General features: G+C 45.3%; 1 protein-coding gene across 1 annotated transcript in view; it reads right to left on the bottom strand.

Annotated features, from left to right (window-relative positions):
* The window catches only part of LOC123996850 (cadherin-2-like), a 32104-nt gene extending 10788 nt beyond the window's left edge, over positions 1-21316 (bottom strand). The window contains exons 1-5 of the mRNA XM_046300623.1: positions 21185-21316; positions 9288-10064; positions 1156-1450; positions 914-1033; positions 434-601 (exon numbers count right to left, since the gene is read on the bottom strand). Of these exons, the coding sequence (XP_046156579.1) occupies positions 434-601; positions 914-1033; positions 1156-1450; positions 9288-9893 (1189 nt within the window). The 5' untranslated portion in view covers positions 9894-10064; positions 21185-21316. The remainder of the gene's footprint in view (positions 1-433; positions 602-913; positions 1034-1155; positions 1451-9287; positions 10065-21184) is intronic.
* Positions 21317-24260: the final 2944 nt, after the last annotated feature.

The raw sequence follows: 24260 nt of genomic DNA, 5'->3' as shown, positions 1-24260 counted from the left end.
GCATTGTCATGTAGGAGGGTCATGTCAGGATGAGATCGCAGGAAGGGTACATGAGGGAGGAGGATGTTTTCCCTGTAAGCTCTTCTCACAGCTGCTGTGTGACAACCCTGGCAGAGGACACCCTAAATGTGCACTTAGCAGCAGAAAGATCAGTGCACCATCACAAGTGCCACAGTACAAGGCATTTCATCACTCTAATCACACACACACACACACACACACACACACACACACACACACACACACACACACACACACACACACACACACACACACACACACACACACACACACACACACACACACACACACACACACACACACACACACACACACACACACACACACACACACACACACACAAATGGAGCATTACTAGGCGGTAATACATGACATATGCCAATAACAAAACAGTAACAGTAATGTTGCTCACTCTTTCTGAAGTGAGGGGGGTTGTCGTTGACATCACTCAGCCTCACAGTGACTGTGGTCGTCCCTGACATCCCCCCCAGGTGCCCCCCCATGTCTTTGGCCTCAAGTACTACCAGATAGGTGTCCTGACTCTCCCTGTCCATGTCAGTTACAGCAGTACGTAGGACACCTGGCAGAGAGGAAATGGAGAGGACATAGGACAGTAAATTACCCCATTACAATGACAAGGACAGCTAAAGGGACAAGCAGACTGTACCAGGATGAGTTATCTGCTTTAATATCACATATTGCTATGTTACAAGCTTTTATGTACATAGAATACCTGTAGACTGTCTATGGCTGTACATACAGACAAACAGAAGTGCACAATGTTGTATCTTTACAGATCACATGGGCATACTGTAGTCTGTTCATCTTCATGGCTATCAAATGGCATATAACACGTAGCTTGATAGGAGTGTGTATTATAGGCCTATCAGACCTGTCTGAGGATCCACAGAGAAATACTGCTGGCCCTGGGTCACAGCATACACCAGCCTGGCACTGTTACCATACGTAGGGTCGTCTGCATCTGTGGCTGTCACCTGGATTATGGATGTACCTGTTAGTGAGAGATGGAGTGGTGAGACTACAGGAATGAGAAATAAGCCCTTGAGATAGCCTGACCAGACTGTAATGTAAACCACAGATCAGGACCGGAGACCTGTCAGTCACATGTAGTACCTATATTGGCCATCTCGGGCACAGTGGCGGTGTAGGGCTCATTCTGGAAGACAGGTGGGTTGTCGTTGATATCCTGAACTCTGATGATGAACGTGGACGAGGGTTCGAGGGCGCGGCCTGTCTGGCGGTTGGTTGCTGTAGCAATCAGGCGGTACTGGTCCTTGTCCTCTCGGTCCAGGGACTTGGTGACGTGGATGTTTCCTGTGTTCCCGTCGATGACAAACACAGACCCCACCCCCTCTCCTTCTAATATGTACTTAGTACGCCCATCGCCCCTGTCCATGTCTGTGTGCAGCTGGAGGAGATGGGTATGGACAGAAAATAAAGTCATAACAGTAATCTATGCATTCTGCTTTGAGCCTTGCTTAATGAGCGACTTTTGTTCTCTCTGCTCTATTCTCTAAAACGCCAGAGTTTATAGTTTAACTGATGCTTTTGATATATTGTGTCCGAGCCACCACTGACACAGACAATGCATCCCTCATCAGCGCCATTTATCACCAACCTAAACAAAAACATGTGATTGTGAAATGAGCGATTGAATCAAGCTCAAGATGTGGTATTCAGTGAGTGTGAATTGAATGGCACCAGGTGTGAAAGGGACAGTGGGGAGCTGAATGAGTACTGATGCGTACCGCTAATGAACTCATTGGACCAAGCAGGCCACTGTGGGATTGTTAGGGGGTGAAAGTACATGACTGTGGACAGTGGCCCCAAATGTCCTGCTCACACAGAACACTGACAGCCCAATGTGTCCATCTGCATGTGTCGCTCTTTCTGTCTTCTGTTCTGTTAGGTTCTGTCCATCTGTCTGTTTCCTTTCCCTCTCTGAATCCATCTGTTTGCTTGTCTCTGTATCTCCCCTTAACTTTGTTTTTCTGTCACCCTCTCTCTCTCTCTGGGAACGTGCCTCTCTCTCTGACAGTACATCTGCCCATCTGTTTCTCTCTCTCTCTGGGACCGTGCCTCTCTCTCTGACAGTCCATCTGCCCATCTGTTTCTCTCTCTCTCTCTCTGGGAACGTGCCTCTCTCTCTGACAGTCCATCTGCCCATCTGTTTCTATCTCTCTCTGGGAACGTGCCTCTCTCTCTGACAGTCCATCTGCCCATCTGTTTCTCTCTCTCTCTCTCTGGGAACGTGCCTCTCTCTCTGACAGTCCATCTGCCCATCTGTTTCTCTCTCTCTCTCTCTGGGAACGTGCCTCTCTCTCTGACAGTCCATCTGCCCATCTGTTTCTCTCTCTCTCTCTCTGGGAACGTGCCTCTCTCTCTGACAGTCCATCTGCCCATCTGTTTCTATCTCTCTCTGGGAACGTGCCTCTCTCTCTGACAGTCCATCTGCCCATCTGTTTCTCTCTCTCTCTGGGACCGTGCCTCTCTCTCTGACAGTCCATCTGCCCATCTGTTTCTCTCTCTCTCTCTGGGAACGTGCCTCTCTCTCTGACAGTCCATCTGCCCATCTGTTTCTCTCTCTCTCTCTCTGGGAACGTGCCTCTCTCTCTGACAGTCCATCTACCCATCTGTTTCTCTCTCTCTCTGGGAACGTGCCTCTCTCTCTGACAGTCCATCTGCCCATCTGTTTCTCTCTCTCTCTCTGGGAACGTGCCTCTCTCTCTGATAGTCCATCTGCCCATCTGTTTCTATCTCTCTCTCTTTCTTCATCTGTATCTCTATCGGTCTCTGTTTACTTTGCAGTAAACAGTGCTTGCTTGTTCAGTATTTAATGGCAGTAGGGGGACATTTACAGGGAGCTGGTTGGGTAAAAGGCCAGACACACAGAAATAGAAAGCTACAAGGATTACTCAAGCCTTCATCACACAGGGCTTTCTGAACAGGAACCTCAACATCTCACTCCCCTTAAGGCACATCTGCACATGTTCATAATCTACTAGGTTTATTCATATCACATCATTTTCTCCGCTCTGCTGCGGACCCTCTGTAAAAGACCAACACAACCTCTATCTTAAACCACAACCCTTTATTTGAACTAAACTCAGCAAAAAAAAGAAATGTCCTCTCACTGCGTTTATTTTCAGCAAACTTAACATGTGTAAATATTTGCATGAACATAACAAGATTCAACAACTGAGACATAAACTGAACAAGTTTCACAGACATATGACTAACAGAAATGGAATAATGTGTCCCTGAACAAAGGGGGGGTCAAAATCAACAGTAACAGTCAGTATCTGATGAGGTCACCAGATGCATTAAGTACTGCAGTGCATCTCCTCCTCATGGACTGCACCAGATTTGCCAGTTCTTGCTGTGAGATGTTACTCCACTCTTCCACCAAGGCACCTACAAGTTCACAGACATTTCTGGGGGGAATGGTCCTAGCCTCACTCTCCGATCCAACAGGTCCCAGAGATGCTTTTAGATGCACTATTGTAAAGTGACTGTTCCACTGGATGTCATAAGGTGAATGCACCAATTTGTTAATCCCCCCTGATAAGAGCGTCTGCTAAATGACTTAAATGTAAATGTAATGCTCAATGGGATTGAGATCCGGGATCTTCGCTGGCCATGGCAGAACACTAACATTCCTGTCTTGCAGGAAATCACACACAGAGCGAGCAGTATGGCTGGTGGCATTGTCATGTAGGAGGGTCATGTCAGGATGAGACCGCAGGAAGGGTACAACTTGAGGGAGGAGGATGTTTTCCCTGTAACGCACACCGTTGAGATTGCAAGCTTAGTCCGATGATGATGTGACACATCGCCCCATTACTTTGACAATAAACGCGAATCTGACCATCACCCAAGTTGAGACAAAACCGCGACTCGTCAGTGAAGAGCACTTTTTGCTAGTCCTGTCTGGTCCAGCAACGATGGATTTGTGCCCATAGGCGATGTTGTTGCCGGTGATGTCTGGTGAGGACCTGCCTTACAACAGGCCTACAAGTCCTCAGTCCAGCCTCTCTCAGCCTATTGCGGACAGTCTGAGCACTGATGGAGAGATTGTGCTTTGCTGGTGTAACTCAGGCAGTTGTTGTTGCCATCCTGTACCTGTCCCGCAGGTGTGATGTTAGGATGTACTGATCCTGTACAGGTGTTGTTCCACGTGGTCTGTCACTGCGAGGACGATCAGCTGTCCATCCTGTCTCCCTGTAGCGCAGTCTCAGGCATCTCACAGTATGGACATTGCAATTTATTGCCCTGGCCACATCTGCAGTCCTCATGCCTCCTTGCAACATGCCTAAGGCATGTTCATGCAGATGAGCAGGGACCCTGGGCATCTTTCTTTTGGTGTTTTTATCAGAGTCAGTAGAAAGGCCTCTTTAGTGTCCTAAGTTTTCATAACTGTGACCTTAATTGCCTACCGTCTGTAAGCTGTTAGTGTCTTAACGACTGCTCCACAGGTGCATGTTCATTAATTGTTTATGGTTCATTGAACAAGCATGTGTTTAAACCCTTTACAATGAAGATCTGTGAAGTTATTTGGATATTTAACGAATTATCTTTGAAAGACAGGGTCCTGAAAAAGGGACCATTCTTTTTTTGCTGAGTTTATAATAAACAGAATGGGTTGTTTGATATTTATTGAGCAGTATACTGCAGGTTTTTACATTAATATGGACACAGCTTTGTGGTCAAACTGTGGTTGTTATATTTATCACAAGCCACAGGCAAGGAACATTGTTCATGTTATTATGTCACATAAGCCTGGAGAGAGCAAGAGCAAAAGAGTATTATGGCCCCATAGGACTTAAATCACATAAATGTGCATTTCTTCTACACAAAAACACCAAAGGGATGCATAAACACATTGGTAAACATGTCAACTGTAATTCATAAACCACAGGTGTATACAGCCGTAGTACACAAGTGTCTCTGGGTGTGAGTGTGTGTGTGATGTGTGTTAGAGAGAGAGCAAGAAAAAGAGAGAAACAGTGTGTGTATATGTGTGTAGTTGAGCGTGTAGTTAGGGATTAAAGAAACACATGATAACACACAGTAAGAAATGCTAGATGAGGGAGTAGGGGGTTTATTCTCTCCAACACCCCCCTCCTCTTCTTCCTCCTTGAATCTGCTTTTATTTGTATCCCACGCATCACCACGAGAGACATCTTTGTCATTCTTCCATCTCACTCTCCTAAAAAACATCCCCCCACCCTCTCTCTCACCAACCCATACCCCCCTACTCTCAATCCAATTGCTAGCTCAGTCCTGCTGTGCATCAGTCGCCATGGCAAAGTATTTCTCTGTGGGGTTGAAACTTATCCAATCCATAAAAACTGAGAGTAGAGGGGAATTCTTTTTTGAAGTGATCTCTGAGGGAATTCCCAGAGGTCTACTTGTCTTTCCCTATCCTGTTGTCACTCTCCCCACTCTTTCATTTAAATGTTCTGTATTCTGCTTGTTGATTTTCTCTTCCTGAAAATGTCTCATTCATTGCCATGATGGACTTTATCTTACCCCACTCAATGCTTACTATCTATGTCATTCAAACAGCGTAGAACATACACTCTAATCATGTATGTAAGTTATTTTTTTAACTTATTATGCACATAATGTTGCTGTTACCATCTCTTATGACCGAAAATAACTGGGCATCAGAACTGCGATTACTCACCACGGACTGGCAGAATCCTTTTTTCCCTTTAAAGAGCCTGATGAGCCCGACATGAATGACATACTGCTTTCCCAGGGACAGGCCTAGATCCCCGTTATTTGTGTGAAGAGGAGTTGGAGAAAAAGGGGCCAGAGGGCAGGCTGCCTTCTGAGAATTCGTAGGAGATCGAACCTCCACTTCCTTCCATTCTGCTAGCAAACTTACAATCTTTGGAAAATTAAATCGATGACCTACGATGAAGATTAAACTACCAACGGGACATTCAAAACTGTAATATCCACGGAGTCGTGGCTGAACGACAACATTATCAACATATAGCTGGCTGGTTATTTGCTGTTTCGGCAGGGTAGAACAGGGGCATCTGGTAAGACAGGGGGCGGCAGACAATTAAGTTTTGTAAATAACAGCTGGTGCATGATATCTAAGGATGTCTCGAGGTTATGCTCACCTGAGGTAGAGTATCTCATGATAAGCTGTAGTCTACACTATCTACCTAGAGAGTTTTCGTCTGTATTTTTCAGAGGGAAAAACAACTCTGGACCACATTTACTTCACACACAGAAACGCATACAAAGCTCTCCCTCGCCCTCCATTTGGCAAATCTGACCATAATTCTATCCTCCTGATTCCTGCTTACAAGCAAAAATTAAAGCAGGAAGCACCAGTGACTCGATAAATAAAAAAGTGGTCAGATGAAGCACATGCTAAGCTACAGGACTGTTTTGCTAGCACAGGCTGGAATATGTTCCGGGATTCCTCCGATGGCATTGAGGACTACACCACATCAGTCATTGGCTTCATCAACAAGTGCATTGATGACGTCATCCCCACAGTGACCGTACATACATACCCCAACCAGAAGCCATGGATTACAGGCAACAACTGAGCTAAAGGCTAGAGCTGCCGGTTTCAAGGAGCGGGTCTCTAACCCGGAAACGTATAAGAAATCCCACTATGCCCTCCGACAAACCATCAAACAGGCAAAGCATCAATACAGGACAAAGATCGAATCGTACTACACCGGCTCTGACGCTCGTCGGATGTGGTAGGGCCTGCAAACTATTACGGACCACAAAGGGAAGCACAGCCGAGAGCTGCCCAGTGACACGAGCCTACCAGACAAGCTGAACTACTTCTATGCTCGCTTCGAGGCAAATAACACTGACACATGCATGAGAGCACCAGCTGTTCCCGAAAGTCTGTGTGATCCCGCTCTCCGCAGCAGATGTGAGTAAGACCTTTAAACAGGTCAACATTGGCTGCAGGGCCAGACGGATTACCAGGACGTGTGCTCCGGGCATGTGCTGACCAACTGGCAGGTGTCTTCACTTACATTTTCAACCTCTCCCTGTCCAAGTCTGTATTACCAAGATGTTTTAAGCAGACCACCATAGTCTCTTTTGCCCAAGAACACTAAGATAACCTGCCTAAATAACTATCGACCTGTAGCACTCACACCTGTAGCCATGAAGTGCTTTGAAAGGCTGGTCATGGCTCACATCAACACCATTATCCCAGAAATCCTAGACCTACTCCAATTTGCAGATCCACAGATGATGCAATCTCTATTGCACTCCACACAGCCCTTTCCCACCTGGACAAAAGGAACATCTATGTGAGAATGCTGTTCATTGACTACAGCTCAGCGTTCAACACCATAGTGCCCTCAAAGCTCATCAATAAGCTATGGACCCTAGGACTAAACACCTCCCTCTGCAACTGGATCCTGGACTTCCTGATGGGCTGCCCCCAGGTGGTAAGTGTAAGGGTAGGTAACAACACATCCGCCACGCTGATCCTCAACACTAGGGGCCCCTCAGGGGTGCGTGTTCAGTCCCCTCCTGTATTCCCTGTTCACTCATGACTGTACGGCCAGGCACGACTCCAACACCATCATTAAGTTTGCCGATGACACAACAGTGGTAGGCTTGATCACCGACAACAAGGAGACAGCCTATAGGGAGGTCGTCAGAGACCTGGCCATGTGGTGCCAGGACAACAAGCACTCCCCCATTCTCATTGACAGGGCTGTAGTAGAGCAGGTTGAGAGCTTCAAGTTCCTTGGTGTCCACATCACCAACAAACTATCATGGTCCAAGCACACCAAGACAGACATGAAGAGAGCATGACAAAACCTATTCCCCCACAGGAGACTGAAAAGATTTGGCATGGGTCCTCAGATCCTCAAAAGGTTCTACAGCTGCACCATCGAGAGCATCACTGGTTGCATCACTGTCTGGTATGGCAACTGCTCGGACTCTGACCACAAGGCACAACAGAGGGTAGTGCGTACGGCCCAGTACATCACTGGGGCCGAGAGGAAGTTCCTAAAAATTGTCAAAGACTCCAGCCACCCTAGTCATAGACTGTTCTCCGTGCTACCGCACAGCAAGCGGTACCGGAGCTCCAAGTCTAGGTCCAAGAGGTGTCTAAAACAGGCTCTACCCCCAAGCCATAAGACTCCTGAACATCTAATCAAATGTCTACCCAGACTATTTGCATTGCCCCCTCTCTTTTACACCACTGCTCCTCTCTATTGTTATCATCTATGCATAGTCACTTTAATAACTCTACCTACATGTACATATTACCTCAACTAACCGGTGCCCCCACACATTGACTCTGTACTGGTACCCCCCTGTGGATAGTCTCGCTATTTTTATTTTACTGATGCTCTTTAATTACTTGTTACTTTTATTTCTTATTCTTACTCATATTTTTTTCAACTGCATTGTTGGTTAAGAGTTAGTAAGTGAGCATTTCACTGTAAGGTCTACAGCTGTTGTATTCGGCGCATGTGACTAATACAATTTAATTTGATTGGATTTGATCATAAAAACTCTCTTAAAGCCCTAAAAAGCTGCACAAAAAACAACTCCTCCATATGTGAGATCCCTTATGACATCATAGCTATCTCAAGCCCAGAATCAGACTAGTGCACTAACTGCAACATTGGTCTCCACCGCTGAACTGCCATCCCTTCCTGACTGTATCAATAAAAGCCAGAGAGGAAGATGGAACATTTACATGGCTGCTTCTACTGTGGCTGGCACAGTTCCGTGTTAGCGTTACAGCTAATAGAATTCACATACACACTAAAGCTGCCAGCAGCTGCATTAACAGTCCACCGCTTAGCCTGTGATGTGCTACAAGTAACCTCCAGGGCTCTAGATGGATCAGGTGCGAACTGGCTTAAAACGTATTCAATCATCTCATCATCAGACTGGTTGAACACTGACTTCCTGTCAGCTCTATGGTGTTCTTAGTGTGGTGCGACCAACCATATTTATTGACTAACCTTAGTGAACTACAGTATGGCTGACTAGTAGAGTACTGTATCATCAAGCTATTGTTCTAGGAATAACTTAACCAAAGCTACAAGTATGACATTTGTATGAACCAAAGCTATAAGTATGACATTTGTATGAACCAAAGCTACAAGTATGACATTTTTATGAACCAAAGCTACAAGTATGAACACTTTTATAACACTTGAATTCACACTGTACTTTTAATGACATACAGTATATGAGCATTTGTTTTGATGAGGCCTTACCCGTCCGATGAGCACTGGTTCTGGTCCTCTGTACTCCTCAATCACAAAGAACTGGTTCCACTGCCAACTCCGCCTATGACGAGAGCGAGGCCGCTCCCAAATTAGAGTTAGCCCCACCACCCCCGCCTGAGACACCAAGCCCCGGCTAGAGATGCTCTTTGGAAGAACTCTGGACTCTGGATGGAAGTCAGTCTGGAGTTTCAAATGATGGCTGGGGTCTCCATTTGGATCTGCCTCCATGGACTCTTGAGTCTCCAGTGACTGAGTGTGAACATTATCCACAGCTTCACTCTTGGATATAATTACATTCCAAGTGGTGTGGATGGTAAAGGCAGTTTGGGTTGATATCTGTACCAGTTCATCCAGGCCATTATTTCCCTTTTCTGTTAATCCAGGAGCCAGTGGGATGTGGGTAGTCATAAGAACCTCAGCATTCTCACCATGATTCACAGTGAGAGAGACAGTGTTTTCTCCAGCCCTGACATCTGTTAGGGCTTCCTCACTGTTCTCAACTGGAATTAGTAAACTAACAATTAGTGAGCTCTCACCTCTGTGCTCCTCCCACATACAAACCAAAAGTAGAAGAAGCACCGTTGGGGTGGTCATAGTGGAGTTGGTATGTTGGTATGTTAGTCAACTAATTTCAACAAAGAATTCTTTAGAGATTTTTGTTCCTCTACTTGGATTCTGCTATGTCTTCTCGCCACATTGTGCTTTCCTTTGCTATGTCCAGGGTCAGTCTTCATTCTGTTTGGTTTTCATTCAGAGCTGGATTACCTGAGGAGAGATAATTAGAGTAATCTCAGCTGTTTTAATTCAAAGGAGAGCAAACAGCTCTGAGGTGCAGGAGGCATGAAGACATGCAGAGTGGTGACAGTATTCTCATTAACTCCTCAAGACCTTAGGAAAGCTGGCTGCCATTTTACAACTCCACATTGTGGGGAATATATATATTTTTTATTTCACCTTTATTTAACCAGGTAGGCTAGTTGAGAACAAGTTCTCATTTGCAACTGCGACCTGGCCAAGATAAAGCATAGCCGTGTGAACAGACAACACAGAGTTACACATGGAGTAAACAATTAACAAGTCAATAACACAGTAGAAAAAAAGGGGAGTCTATATACATTGTGTGCAAAAGGCATGAGGAGGTAGGCGAATAATTACAATTTTGCAGATTAACACTGGAGTGATAAATGATCAGATGGTCATGTACAGGTAGAGATATTGGTGTGCAAAAGAGCAGAAAAGTAAATAAATAAAAACAGTATGGGGATGAGGTAGGTAAAAATGGGTGGGCTATTTACCGATAGACTATGTACAGCTGCAGCGATCGGTTAGCTGCTTAGATAGCAGATATTTGAAGTTGGTGAGGGAGATAAAAGTCAACTTCAGCGACTTTTGCGATTCGTTCCAGTCACAGGCAGCAGAGAACTGGAACGAAAGGCGGCCAAATGAGGTGTTGGCTTTAGGGATGATCAGTGAGATACACCTGCTGGAGCTCGTGCTACGGATGGGTGTTGCCATCGTGACCAGTGAACTGAGATAAGGCGGAACTTTACCTAGCATGGACTTGTAGATGACCTGGAGCCAGTGGGTCTGGCGACGAATATGTAGCGAGGGCCAGCCGACTAGAGCATACAAGTCGCAGTGGTGGGTGGTATAAGGTGCTTTAGTGACAAAACGGATGGCACTGTGATAAACTGCATCCAGTTTGCTGAGTAGAGTGTTGGAAGCAATTTTGTAGATGACATCGCCGAAGTCGAGGATCGGTAGGATAGTCAGTTTTACTAGGGTAAGTTTGGCGGCGTGAGTGAAGGAGACTTTGTTGCGGAATAGAAAGCCGACTCTTGATTTGATTTTCGATTGGAGATGTTTGATATGAGTCTGGAAGGAGAGTTTACAGTTTAGCCCGACACCTAGGTACTTATAGATGTCCACATATTCAAGGTTGGAACCATCCAGGGTGGTGATGCTGGTCAGGCGTGCGGGTGCAGGCAGCGAACGGTTGAAAAGCATGCATTTGGTTTTACTAGCGTTTAAGAGCAGTTGGAGGCCACGGAAGGAGTGTTGTATGGCATTGAAGCTCGTTTGGAGGTTAGGATAGCACAGTGTCCAAGGACGGGCCGGAAGTATATAGAATGGTGTCGTCTGCGTAGAGGTGGATCAGGGAATCGCCCGCAGCAAGAGCAACATCATTGATATATACAGAGAAAAGAGTCGGCCGAGAGTTGGCCGAGGTTGGAGTAGCCAGGCGGAAGGCATGGCCAGCCATTGAGAAATGCTTGTTGAAGTTTTCAATAATCATGGGTTTATCGGTGGTGACCGTGTTACCTAGCCTCAGTGCAGTGGGCAGCTGGGAGGAGGTGCACTTGTTCTCCATGGCCTTCACAGTGTCCCAGAACTTTTTGGAGTTGGAGCTACAGGATGCAAACTTCTGCCTGAAGAAGCTGGCCTTAGCTTTCCTGACTGACTGCGTGTATTGGTTCCTGACTTCCCTGAACAGTTGCATATCACGGGGCTTTTCGATGCTATTGCAGTCCGCCACAGGATGTTTTTGTGCTGTTCGAGGGCAGTCAGGTCTGGAGTGAACCAAGGGTTATATCTGTTCTTAGTTCTGCATTTTTTGAACGGAGCATGCTTATCTAAATAAAATGGTGAGGAAGTTACTTTTAAAGAATGACCAGGCATCCTCAACTGACGGGATGAGGTCAATGTCCTTCTAGGATACCCGGGCCAGGTCGATTAGAAAGGCCTGCTCACAGAAGTGTTTTAGGGAGTGTTTGACAGTGATGAGGGGTGGTCGTTTGACTGCGGCTCTGTAGCGGATACAGGCAATGAGGCAGTGATCGCTGAGATCCTGATTGAAGACAGCGGAGGTGTATTTGGAGGGCCAGTTGGTCAGGATGACGTCTATGAGGGTGCCCTTGTTTACACATTTAGGGTTGTACCTGGTGGGTTCATTGATGATTTGTGTGAGATTGAGGGCATCTACCTTAGATTGTAGGACTGTCAGGGTGTTAAGCATATCCCAGTTTAGGTCACCTAACAGAACAAACTCTGAAGCTAGATGGGGGGCGATCAATTCACAAATGGTGTCCAGGGCACAGCTGGGAGCTGAGGGGGGTCGGTAGCAGGCGGCAACAGTGAGAGACTTATTTCTGGAGAGTAATTTTCAACATTAGTAGTTCGAACTGTTTGGGTATGGACCTGGAAAGTATGACATTATTTTGCAGGCTATCTCTGCAGTAGACTGCAACTCCTCCCCCTTTGGCAGTTCTATCTTGACGGAAAATGTTATAGTTAGGTAGGGAAATCTCCAAATTTTTGGTGGCCTTCCAGAGCCAGGATTCAGACACGGCAGGGACATCAGGGTTAGCAGAGTGTGCTAAAGCAGTGAGTAAAACAAACTTAGGGAGGAGGCTTCTGATGTTGACATGCATGAAACCAAGGCTTTTTCGATCACAGAAGTCAACAAATGAGGGTGCCTGGGGACATGCAGGGCCTGGGTTTACCTCCACATCACCCGCGGAACAGAGGAGGAGTAGAATGAGGGTGCGGCTAAAGGCTATCAAAACTGGTCGCCTAGAGCATTTGGGACAGAGAATAAAAGGAGCAGATTTCTGGGCATGGTAGAATATATTCAGGGCATAATGTGCAGACAGGGGTATGGTGGGGTGCGGGTACAGCGGAGGTAAGCGCAGGCACTGGGTGATGATGAGAGAGGTTGTATCACTGGACATGCTGGTTGTAATGGGTGAGGTCACCGCATGTGTGGGAGGTGGGACAAAGGAGGTATCAGGGGTATGAAGAGTGGAACTAGGGGCTCCATTGTAAACTAAAACAATGATAACTAACCTGAACAACAGTATACAAGGCATATTGACATTTGAGAGAGACATACAACGAGGCATACAGTATTCACAGGTGTTGAATTGGGAGAGGTAGCTAAAACAGTAGCTAAAACAGTAGGTGAGACAACAACAGCTAATCAGCTAGCACAACAACAGCAGGTAAAATATTGTAATAGCACTGTTCTGTCTGCACAGTTTTTTTGCCTACTGTCTATGTTCAGATTTGTCCATTGTTTAGTGTTTGGTGAATTGAAGGATTAGACACCATAGTCATAGCTAATAGAAAACCAGAGGCTATTGTCAGTCTGTTGTAAAATTGCAGCATATAAATATCTATTGTCTATTTATAACATAATAAACATTTCAAGGGCTCAGACATGCTCATAACCAGTGAAAAAGCATAACACCGGTTAGTTAAAGAATGTCACTTAATACTTAATGACAGAATGGGGCATAGTATAATGAGACTATTGTGTTAAGTTATGAGCTCAATGTAGAGCCTGTAAGGGAGCTTTGTCTCTGGAGGCTGAGTTTGGACCTGAAGGGCAGAGTGTGTGTCGCAGCCCACTACTTTACTGTGTCAGACACAATTGTCAGTCCATCCGATGATTGATTTCATCCTAAAGATGGCCTCCTTATACCTCAATGCCCATTAGTAGAAGAAGTTACCCTTAAGAGATTAATTGGACTCATAAATATTTTAATACATTTCTGTCCTCATTTCCCAAAAGTTTAACGATCTGAGTTTCGTTGGTATTAGAGTCAGACCCCGGCTATCGATCTTCCAGGCTTTGTACAATGAAGGCTCGTCACCAATTTAACAATACTGAAAATGTGTAATCCCAATTTCTCTATCTATCTCCCTCTATTTTCTGCAATCGCCGCTCTATCTTGTGAATCTTCCTGTGAATTTGTCAATGTCACTCTTTACCTTTTTCCTCTCTCACATTTAACACACAATCACACACTCATATTCAAAGGTCAATTTATTTCTATCGATAAGAAATGATATAATGGCCTCATCCCTACAATCACTGATTTAGTAATCCTCTTTTTTATATTGAATAGCCTTATCGGTACTATACAGTGCAATTAAAATATCTGCAATTGTATTACAACACCCATTCATTTAGATGCAAATGAGGGCCTAAGTTCAAATATTATTAACCCAAAATGACTGTGTAATATTTATCAGAATGTTTAATTTATCCAATTTTAGAATGTTTACAACAGGGACACAATACTCATTCATTCCAATTCAGCAATTGCCCTAGTTTCTTAATACTTGAGAACAAAGTACTAATTTGAGCTTTTGATCATAAGAAAAATTGTTGCTTTTTTCTACCCTTCTCCCCTCTTCACATCAATTCTTTCGCAGAAGAAAAAAATGACTGTTGAAAAGGAATAAGGCTATTTTCTTGCACATATTAAAGCCACCTCATCAATATGAATGCCAGATGTGCACTCAGTCTCTCTGAGCCGACGTGTCTGTTCCCTCATCTTTAAACCATCCCCTATATCTCCGCTCTGGCACTTTTAGAGCTATTCTCTTTCTTCTGTATAATGTTGCATTTTTAAATCCATTTCTTGGCCCATTTTAAAACAATTAGTTTGAGTCTTTTTCATGTTGTTTTTCATGTCTACCGCTCCACAATTAAAGAGAAAACATGCCATTTAATATTATTTTTCAGTATGTGAGATGTAAGTGTTCGTGAGGGGATGGATCGTGGCTAGAAAGAGATAGAATGATAAAGATAGGGAATGAAAGAGTCAGGGCGATTTACTGTTGCTGGCTGATGAGTGGTGACACAGGTCTAAATTGCAAATCGTTGTTTCAGTCTCCCTTCACTCTGTGTGCAGCTTCACTTTTATTTTTTATTAAAAGTAGCCTGTGCATGTCAGGCCTTTACATAGATATATAGAGAGAAGAGAGGTAGAGGGGGTAGAAAGGGAGACAAAGAAAGGGAGGAGAGAGACAGAAAGAGAGAGGGAGGTGGGTGGGGGGGGAGATAGAGGAAGAGGGAAAGAGAGAGGGGAATATGTGATGAAGGGAAAGCTTAGCTGGCTTAAAGACATGCTCTGGAACTTTGGCGACTACTAAGTATTTTTTAAACCTCCCGCTTTGGGCTGGATGTGTCAACGTATAGTTCATACATGCATAATCTATGAGCAGAATTACTGTTTTACCTCAATTAGCCACAAAATCCCTAGTTTGAAAGAGACTGTTTTTCTGGAAACTATGCTGCACCATTTTCCAATTATTGTTCCCCACATGGCCACCCCCCTAGCAAATCACGTTATAACCAATGAGCTTCAGCCCCTAGACATTTGAGTGACCGCTAGCAAGATGCACACACAGCAGAGCGAGAGAGCAATGATGTAATGCACATATCTGCACATATGTGACTTAGTACTCAATTTTCGGGGAACACTTTCGGCTCGTGAGCGCTAATTTCAGAACTACTGGCTAAAAAGTATACAAAATTACTAAAGAATCTCGGTAAACAGCTAAGGGATGGGACTGAAGAATGTCACTCTCAAATTCATAGACAGAGCTATGGATGCATGGACTGACCATCCATGTTATCAAAATTGGATAAATCACTGCCACTCCAGCTGCTCTTTCTTCATATCTTCTCTCATAGTCCGAGAGCATCTGCGGTAGTGGCACAGGCCTACTCATTTCTCCCAAATGGAGATTTAGTCTTTTCTCGCTCTCTTAACTGACCATCTCCTCATTTCAATTCCATGCTGTCACTGTAACTTTTTCGCTCAACATTAACATTGTTGTCATCTATCGCCCCCCTGTGCCCTTGGAGAGTTCCTCAATGAGCTTGACACCTTGATAAGCTCATTTCCTGACGATGGCTCACCGCTCTTCATACTTGGCGACTTCAATCCCCGGACTTCTGCCTTGGATTCATTTCTTTCTAACTCTCTCTTTCCCCTCCTTGCCTCTTTTGGTTGCACCCTTTCCCAATCCCCTCCAACTCACAAGCAAAGCAATACGTTTGACCTCACTAGAGGCTGTTTGCCTACTAAACTCACTGCAACCCCCTCCAGGTCTCTACTTTGTTTTTCTTGTCTGTCTCCCTTTCCTCCAACGCGGGCAGCTTAGTGAAAATGGAGGAAAACTAAACTTCCAAAGAACCTATTATTCATTCACTCCCTCATCTCTACCTTCTCTTCCTCTGCATCCACTGCAAAGCCACTTTCTATCACTCCAAAGCTTCTGCCTCTAATGCTAGGAAACTATTTTCTACCCTCTCCTCCCTCCTTTATCCTCCACCCCTCCCCCTCCCTCCCTTATCCTCCACCCCTCCCCCCTCCCTCCTTTATCCTCCACCCCTCCCTTATCCTCCACCCCCCCCTCCTTTTATCCTCCACCCCTCCCCTCCCTCCCTTATCCTCCACCCCTCCCCCTCCCTCCCTGCAAACAACTTTGTCAACCACTTTGAAAAGAAGGTTGACAACATCCGCTCCTCAGTCACTCAGCCTATTGAGTTCACTGGTCCCACACACATAATTACCATATGTCTTGTCCTCTTTCTCCCCTCTTTCTCCAGATAAAATCCTGTGACTAGTGAGGTCTGGCCGCCCTACAACATGCCCGCTCGACCCCATCCCCTCCTCTTTTCTCCAGACCATTCCTCACTTGCCTCATCAACTCATCCCTGACCACTGGATGCGTCCCCTCTGACTTCAAAATGGCTCGAGTTTCACCCTCCTCAAGAAACCAACACTCGATTCATCTGATGTCAAAAACTATGGACCAAGATTCGCAAAACCTTCTTAAGAAGAAATGTCTTCTTAACTGCCATTTTTTCGTTAACTATAGACTTAAGATGAAAGTTAAGGAAAGTTGCTATTCCTAAAAATGGTTATTGGAAATGTTCTTGCGGTAAATAGATTCTTGAAAATAAACTTTTTGTACACGTTCTTAATTCCAAGATAGCTAAACCCTTGTCTTAAACTCAGGGCAGTGAGAAAAAAGCAATTGAACATATTTAATTCACTCACACACTTCATCTGAAAGTGAGTATTGTGAGTATTGATTATTTTAAACCCAAGAACATGTTTTAGATCAGCAACCTCAGTAATAAATATGCTAAAATGATTGCCATTGTGAGCTAGATAGCTACCTAAAATGTTTGTAAGTTCGTAAGAAATCATTCAATCTTAAGACATTGTTCAGGAATTGCACTTCCGAACTATGTATATTTTTTCTTTCTTTCTTGAATTTTTTTACCACTTTTTCTCCCCAATTTTGTGGTATCCAATTGTTTTAGTAGCTACTATCTTGTCTCATCGCTACGGGCTCGGGAGAGACGAAGGTTGAAAGTCATGCGTCCTCCGATACACAACCCAACCAAGCCACACTGCTTCTTAACACAGCGCGCATCCAACCCGGAAGCCAGCCGCACCAATGCGTCAGAGCACACCAATGTGTCAGCACCGTGCAACTGGCAATCTTGGTTAGCGCGCAATGCGCCCAGCCAGCCACAGGAGTTGCTGGTGCTCGATGAGACAAGGATATCCCTACCGGCCAAGCCCTCCCTAACCCGGACGACGCTAGGCCAATTGTGCGTCGCCCCACAGACCTCCCGGTCGCGGCCGGTTACAACAGAGCCTGGGCGCGAACCCAGAGTCTCTGATGGCACAGCTGGCACTGCAGTACAGCGCCCTTAACCACTGCGCCACCTGGGAGGCCCTTAAGAAGCTTCTTATGTTTTTGCGTAAGAAGTGTTTTGTGAATCTGGGCCCTGTATCCCTTCTTTCTTTTCTTTCCAAAACACGTGTTGTCTTTGATCAACTTTCTCGTTATCTCACTCAGAGCCATCTTCTTGACCCTAACCAGTCAGGCTTCAAGACGAGTCACTCAATCTAGACTGCTCTTCTCTGTGGCACGGGGGCTCTCCACACTGCCAAAGCTGACTCTCTCCTCTGTTCTCATCCTCCTAGATCTATCTGCTGCCTTTGACACAGTGAACCATATGATCCTCCTCTTCACCCTCTCATGGCTGGGTGTCTCAGGCTGTGCACACTATTGGATTGCATCCTACCTGGCAGAGCCGCTCCTACCAGGTGAATTGGAGAGGATCTGTGTCTGCACCACATACTTTCACTACAGGTGTCCCCCATGGATCGGTTCAAGGCCCTCTCCTCTTCTCTCTGCACACCAAGTCACTAGGCTCCGTCAAATCTTCACATGGTCTCTCCTATCATTTCTATGCGGATGGCACTCAACTACTTTTCTCCTTCCCCCTTCTGACACCCAGGTGGCGACATGCATCTCTGCAAGCCTGGCAGATATCTCAACTTGGATGTCGGCCCACCACAAGCTCAACCTCGACAAGGTGTAACTGCTCTTTCTCCCGGGGAAGGCCTGCCCACTCAAAGACCTCTCCATCACGGTTGACAATTCCAAAGTGTCACCTTCCCAGAGTGCAAATAACCTTGGCGTGACCCTGAACAACACCCTGTCGTTCTCAGCAAACATCAAAGCAGTGACCCGCTCCTGCAGGTTCATGCTCTACAACATCCGTAGAGTACAACCCTTCCTCATACAGGAAGCGGTGCAGGTCCTAATCCAGGCACTTGTCCTCTTCTGTCTGGACTACTGCAACTCGCTGTTGGCTGGGCTCCCCGCTTGTGCCATCAACTTATTCAGAACACAGCAGCCTGGTTTTCAACCTTCCCAAGTTCTCTCATGTCACCCCGCTCATCCGCACACTCCACTGGCTTCCAGTTGAAGCTCACATCCACTACAAGACCATGGTGCTTATCTACAGAACTGCAAGAGGAACTGCCCCTCCCTACCTTCAGGCTATGCTCTAACCCTACACTCCAACCGAACACTCCGTTCTGTCACCTCAGGTCTCTTGGGCCTCCCACCCACTACGGGAGGGTAGCTCCCGCTCAGCCCAGTCCAAGCTCTTCTCTGTCCTGGCACCCCGATGGTGGAACCAGCTTCCCCCTGAAGCTAGCAGAGCGGAGTCCCTGCCCATCTTCCAAAAACATTTGAAACCCTACCTCTTCAAACATTTGAGCCTGTTTACATTTACTTTGTTTACAAACATTGGAGTAAAACAAGCTCATGGGCTCAAGCTACTCAATCCATATTGTGGAAGTTAAGTGTTACAGTCTGATGAGAATTTTAAGGCAAAGTTCCCACGTTAGCGGAGACTGCATTCATGGTAAATGCTGCATATGTCAGAGTTTAAATTTCTATCTCAACGCTTCAGCGATACAGATTGAATAGAGCCCTATATTTTGGGTTCTGATAAATAAAGCTGGGTTCTGGGTTCTGATAAATAAAGCTAATGAGGTATTAATAAGTTGAGAATCAATGGGTACATATAATTAATTGACAAGTCCAAAAATGGATGTAGCAACTGTTTATTGCCCCTTTTATTGCCCCGTAACAAAGACAGGCATCTACCTGGCATTCTCTTCTTCCTTCCATTCAATTTAAAATTGTAAGACTGCTCACCCTCTCTCTCCCTCCTCTCTTTCCCTCTCAGTCTTCACAGCCTGTCCAAATCAAACTGATGAGAGGCCTCATTGTGACTATACTCGGCACATCCCCCATCTTGCTATTGTCACCATCTTACATTCAGACAGTCAGTAAGTAGTAATTCAATACCCAATCAAAGCTCTGCGTTGTGGCAGACGTATGCTCTAACAATGTGCTAGTGCTTATGACTCAGTTGTACATTCACTTGACAAATAAATGTGTTCAACAAAGACTACGGTGAGCGGGGACTAGGGAATATCTATACTGGCTGGCAGGATAATGTGTGTGTGTGTGTGTGTGTGTGTGTGTGTGCGTGTGTGTGTGTGTGTGTGTGTGTGTGTGTGTGTGTGTGTGTGTGTGTGTGTGTGTGTGTGTGTGTGTGTGTGTGTGTGTGTGTGTGTGTGTGTGTGTGTGTGTGTGTGTGTGTGTGTGTGTGTGTGTGTGTGTGTGTGTGTGTGTGTGTGTGTGTGTGTGTGTGTGTAAACCCTAGCCTATATGCTGAGTGAAATTGGCTGATAATGATTTTCTCTTTGATGTCTAAAGTCAAAGTGTTGTTGGTGTGTGAATGTGGTACATGGTCTCTCTCGTTCTCATTCCAAGTGTTTGTTATTTATCTCCCTACTTTCTCTCCTCTTGTGTCACACACATACAAACACACACACGCACTTCAAAGCTGGGCATTAGCATACTTTAGATAAACTGAACAGCCTGGAGCATGACCTTGTCTTGTTAGAGAATGTTGGAGCTGTGACCCCTCTGACGCATGTTATTGTGATCTGCACACAAACGCTAAAATGTTAACACTGTGGGAACAGTGCCAGGAAAACTTATCCAAGGGATGGATTGCTGTCATAGCTTCTCCATAGACTGTTTACAGGGTAAGGTAACCAATGTGTAATTTGATGAACTAACCCTTTAAGCATGAGTAAATCCGTGTGGACTGTGGAACCAGTGCAGGCTGCAGGTGAGCGTTTCTGAGCACACGCACGCACGCACGCACACACACACACACGCGCACACGCACGCACGTGCATCCTAGTCCAGGAAGGGAGGGAAGATGACAATCACATTGGTACCATCTGTCAAATCTCTGCGTTTAGTTCAGTCAACCAGAAGAGCCACAGTTTGGTCCCATAATTCCAACAGATCTCTTGGATAACTCTGTATTTGTCTGCATTTAGACTGCCGCTAAAACAGCTGACATCTGTTCCTGACATTTGAAGGCGAACATCTTTATTTTGAACATTTTATTTTGGTATAAGCACGTGCACCACACAATTTAGGCTATATTTCAGATGATATAGAATTCAGATTCAAATGGATAGGCTTTTTGTATTGACATTAAAATAAAAACATTTGGGCATGCATAACCCTGTCAACAGTCAACAGCCATGATAAACCATCCATACCCCATTCATTCTGCAAGATAAATGGGCTAAAGTGAAAGTAGGCTACAAATAAACTGAACCATATTAAGAACAAAAGATTTTGTCCTGATGCATTTCTCACACCAATTTCAATCTTACCTTTCAATAAAGATATCATCTCATAGCTCTTTCAACTGCCTGTGATTTAAGTGAACGCGCTGAATGAAATACAACTAGAATCCAACGTTGGAGAGAAGCCTGTGTTCCTTGTGTGCCCGCTCTCACTCTCTCTACTCTCACTGTCCCTGAAAATTACATATCACTCCCCCTCAGTCCTCACAGACCCCTTCCTCCTCCTTGCGGGGCTGACAGTTTGTTTGTCATATTTTTGGGATATTGTAGACTAGGCTACTATTTTGCCAGCCTTCATGCCATAATGTAATTGTGGGCATGTTTGCTTTGCATCATGTGAATGAATATTTAGCCTAGGGGTTCCCAAACTGTTTTCCTCACAACCCCATTTTTATATCTGAAAATGTTTGGGACCCCAACCATGTGAAACAAATTATGTAGACTTTTTTATTTGGGGCTATGGCAATCAATTGAAAAACATTTTAACAGTCTTCTCAACTAAACAATCACATACTTTTAATGCTTGGCTATGACAGTCAATTACAAATTAGTCTGACAAATGTATATTATCTCACCACCACTAATAAGATGGGTGTGCTTGATGCATGTCATGTCGGAGCATCTCAAAGTCCGGGGGCGTGGATGACAGTGCACACCTCAATACAATGCCATAGATGTCTCAAGTTTTGAGGGAGCATGCAATTGGCCTGCTGACTGCAGGATTGCCCACCAAAGCTGTTGCAGGATGATTTAATGCTAAATTAAGCCATCATTTTAGATAAATTGGCAGCAAATCCAACTGACCTCACAACCACAGACCACGTGTAACCACGCCAGCCCAGGACCTTCACATCCGGCTTCTTCACTTGAGGGATCGTCTGAGACCAGCCACTCAGACAGCTGATGAAACTGTGGGTTTGCACAACCAAAGAATTTCTGTCAGAAACCGTCTCAGAGAAGCTCATCTACGTGCTTGTCATCCTCACAAGGGTCTTGACTTGACTGCATTTCAGCGTCGTAACCAACTTCAGTGGGAAAATGTTCCTCTTCAAAGGCCACTGGCACACTGGAGGAAAAGTGTGGTCTTCAACGGATTAATCCTGGTTTCAAGTGTACCGGGCAGATGGCAGACGTCGTGTGGCGTCGTGTGGGCGAGCAGTTTGCTGATGTCAACGTTGTGACCAGAGTGCCCCATGATGGCGGTGGGATTATGGTATGGACAGGCATAAGCTATGGACAACAAACACAATTGCATTTAATCGATGACAATTTGAATGCACAGAGATACCGTGATGAGATCCTGAGGCTCATTGTCGTGCCATTCATCCGCCGCCATCCCCTCATGTTTCAGCATGACAATGCACTGCCCCATATTGCCATAATCTGTACACAATTCCTGGAAGATGAAAATATCCCAGTTCTTCCATGCCCTGCATACTCACCAGACATGTCGTCCATTGAGCATGTTTGGGATGCTCTGGATTGACAAGTACGACGGCATGATCCAGTTCCTGCCAATATCCAGCAACATCACACAGCCATTGAAGAAGAGTGGGACAACATTCCACTGGCCACAATCAACAGCCTGATTAACTCTATGGGAAGGAGATTTGTCATGCTGCATGAGGCAAATGGTGGTCACACCAGATACTGACTGATTTTCTGATCCATGCCCCGTTTATTTTAAGGTATCAAATCAAATCAAATTGTATTGGTCACATACACATGGTTTGTAAAGCCCGACGCTGGAGATGAGAAACAAGTACAGGGAGTGAACATTTAATGGAAAATGTACATGAAATGAAACAAGAACAGTGTCTGGACTGGGGGAACAAAACGACATGACTGGTGGCTGAGTTGTAGGAGCCCGACGAGCCAGCTGAGGCATGATGTGGGATGGGAGCCTACCGAGCCAACCGAGGCAAGGAAACCTCTCGAGCCAGCTAAGGAGTGAAAGCCCAACGAGCCACCTGAGACACCCCCGGTTCCATTGGCGGCGGCACCAGGACCCAACGTCACCACCAAAAACAAAAAACAAGAACTCCTGCTTCAAATAGTGGTGTCAGTATTCTGTAAGGACTGACACTGGAGACGAGAAGCAAGTACAGAGAGTGAACATTTTATGGAAAAAGGACATCAAACAAAACAAGAACAGCAACTGGACAGGAGGAACAAAATGACATGATGACAATAATGTTGACACGGCGAACCAACGAAGGAACATACAGATATAGATGGGGCAATCAACAAGGTGAAGGAGTCCAGGTAAGTTCAATGAACACTGATGCGCGTAATGATGGTGACAGGTGTGCGTAATGATGGGCAGCCTGGTGCCTTCGATTGCCAGAGAGGAGAAGCAGGGGCAGGCGTGACATGGTCAGCAAATGTTATTGTGAGTGCAGCAAAATGCTTGTGCTTCGAGCTCCAACAGTGCAGCAATATCTAACAAGTAAACTAACAATTCCACAACAACAACCGAATACACACAAATCTAAGTAAAGGAATATATGGATGAGCAATGACAGAGCGACATAGGCAAGATGCAATAGATGGTATAAAATACAGTACAGTCGTGACCAAAAGTTTTGAGAATGACACAAATATTAATTTTCACAAAGTCTGCTGCCTCGGTTTGTATGATGGCAATTTGCATATTCTCCAGAATGTTATGAAGAGTGATCAGATTAATTGCAATTAATTGCAAAGTCCCTGCAAATGAACTGAATCCCCCAAAAACATTTCCACTGCATTTCAGCCCTGCCACAAAATGACCAGCTGACATCATGTCAGTGATTCTCTCGTTAACACAGGTGTGAGTGTTGACGAGGACAAGGCTGGAGATCACTCTGTCATGCTGATTGAGTTCGAATAAAAAAGTTTCAAAAGGAGGGTGGTGCTTGGAATCATTGTTCTTCCTCTGTCAGCCATGGTTGCCTGCAAGGAAACACATGTCGTCATCATTGCTTTGCACAAAAAGGGCTTCACAGGCAAGGATATTGCTGCCAGTAAGATTGCACCTAAATCAACAATTTACCGGATCATAAAGAACTTTAAGGAGAGTGGTTCAATTGTTGTGAAGAAGGCTTCAGGGCGCCCAAGAAAG

This window comes from Oncorhynchus gorbuscha, linkage group LG15 (assembly GCF_021184085.1).
Source record: "Oncorhynchus gorbuscha isolate QuinsamMale2020 ecotype Even-year linkage group LG15, OgorEven_v1.0, whole genome shotgun sequence".
Classification (NCBI taxonomy): domain Eukaryota; kingdom Metazoa; phylum Chordata; class Actinopteri; order Salmoniformes; family Salmonidae; genus Oncorhynchus; species Oncorhynchus gorbuscha.
Note: the sequence above shows the minus strand (reverse complement) of the source record. Positions and strands in the feature narration are given on the sequence as shown.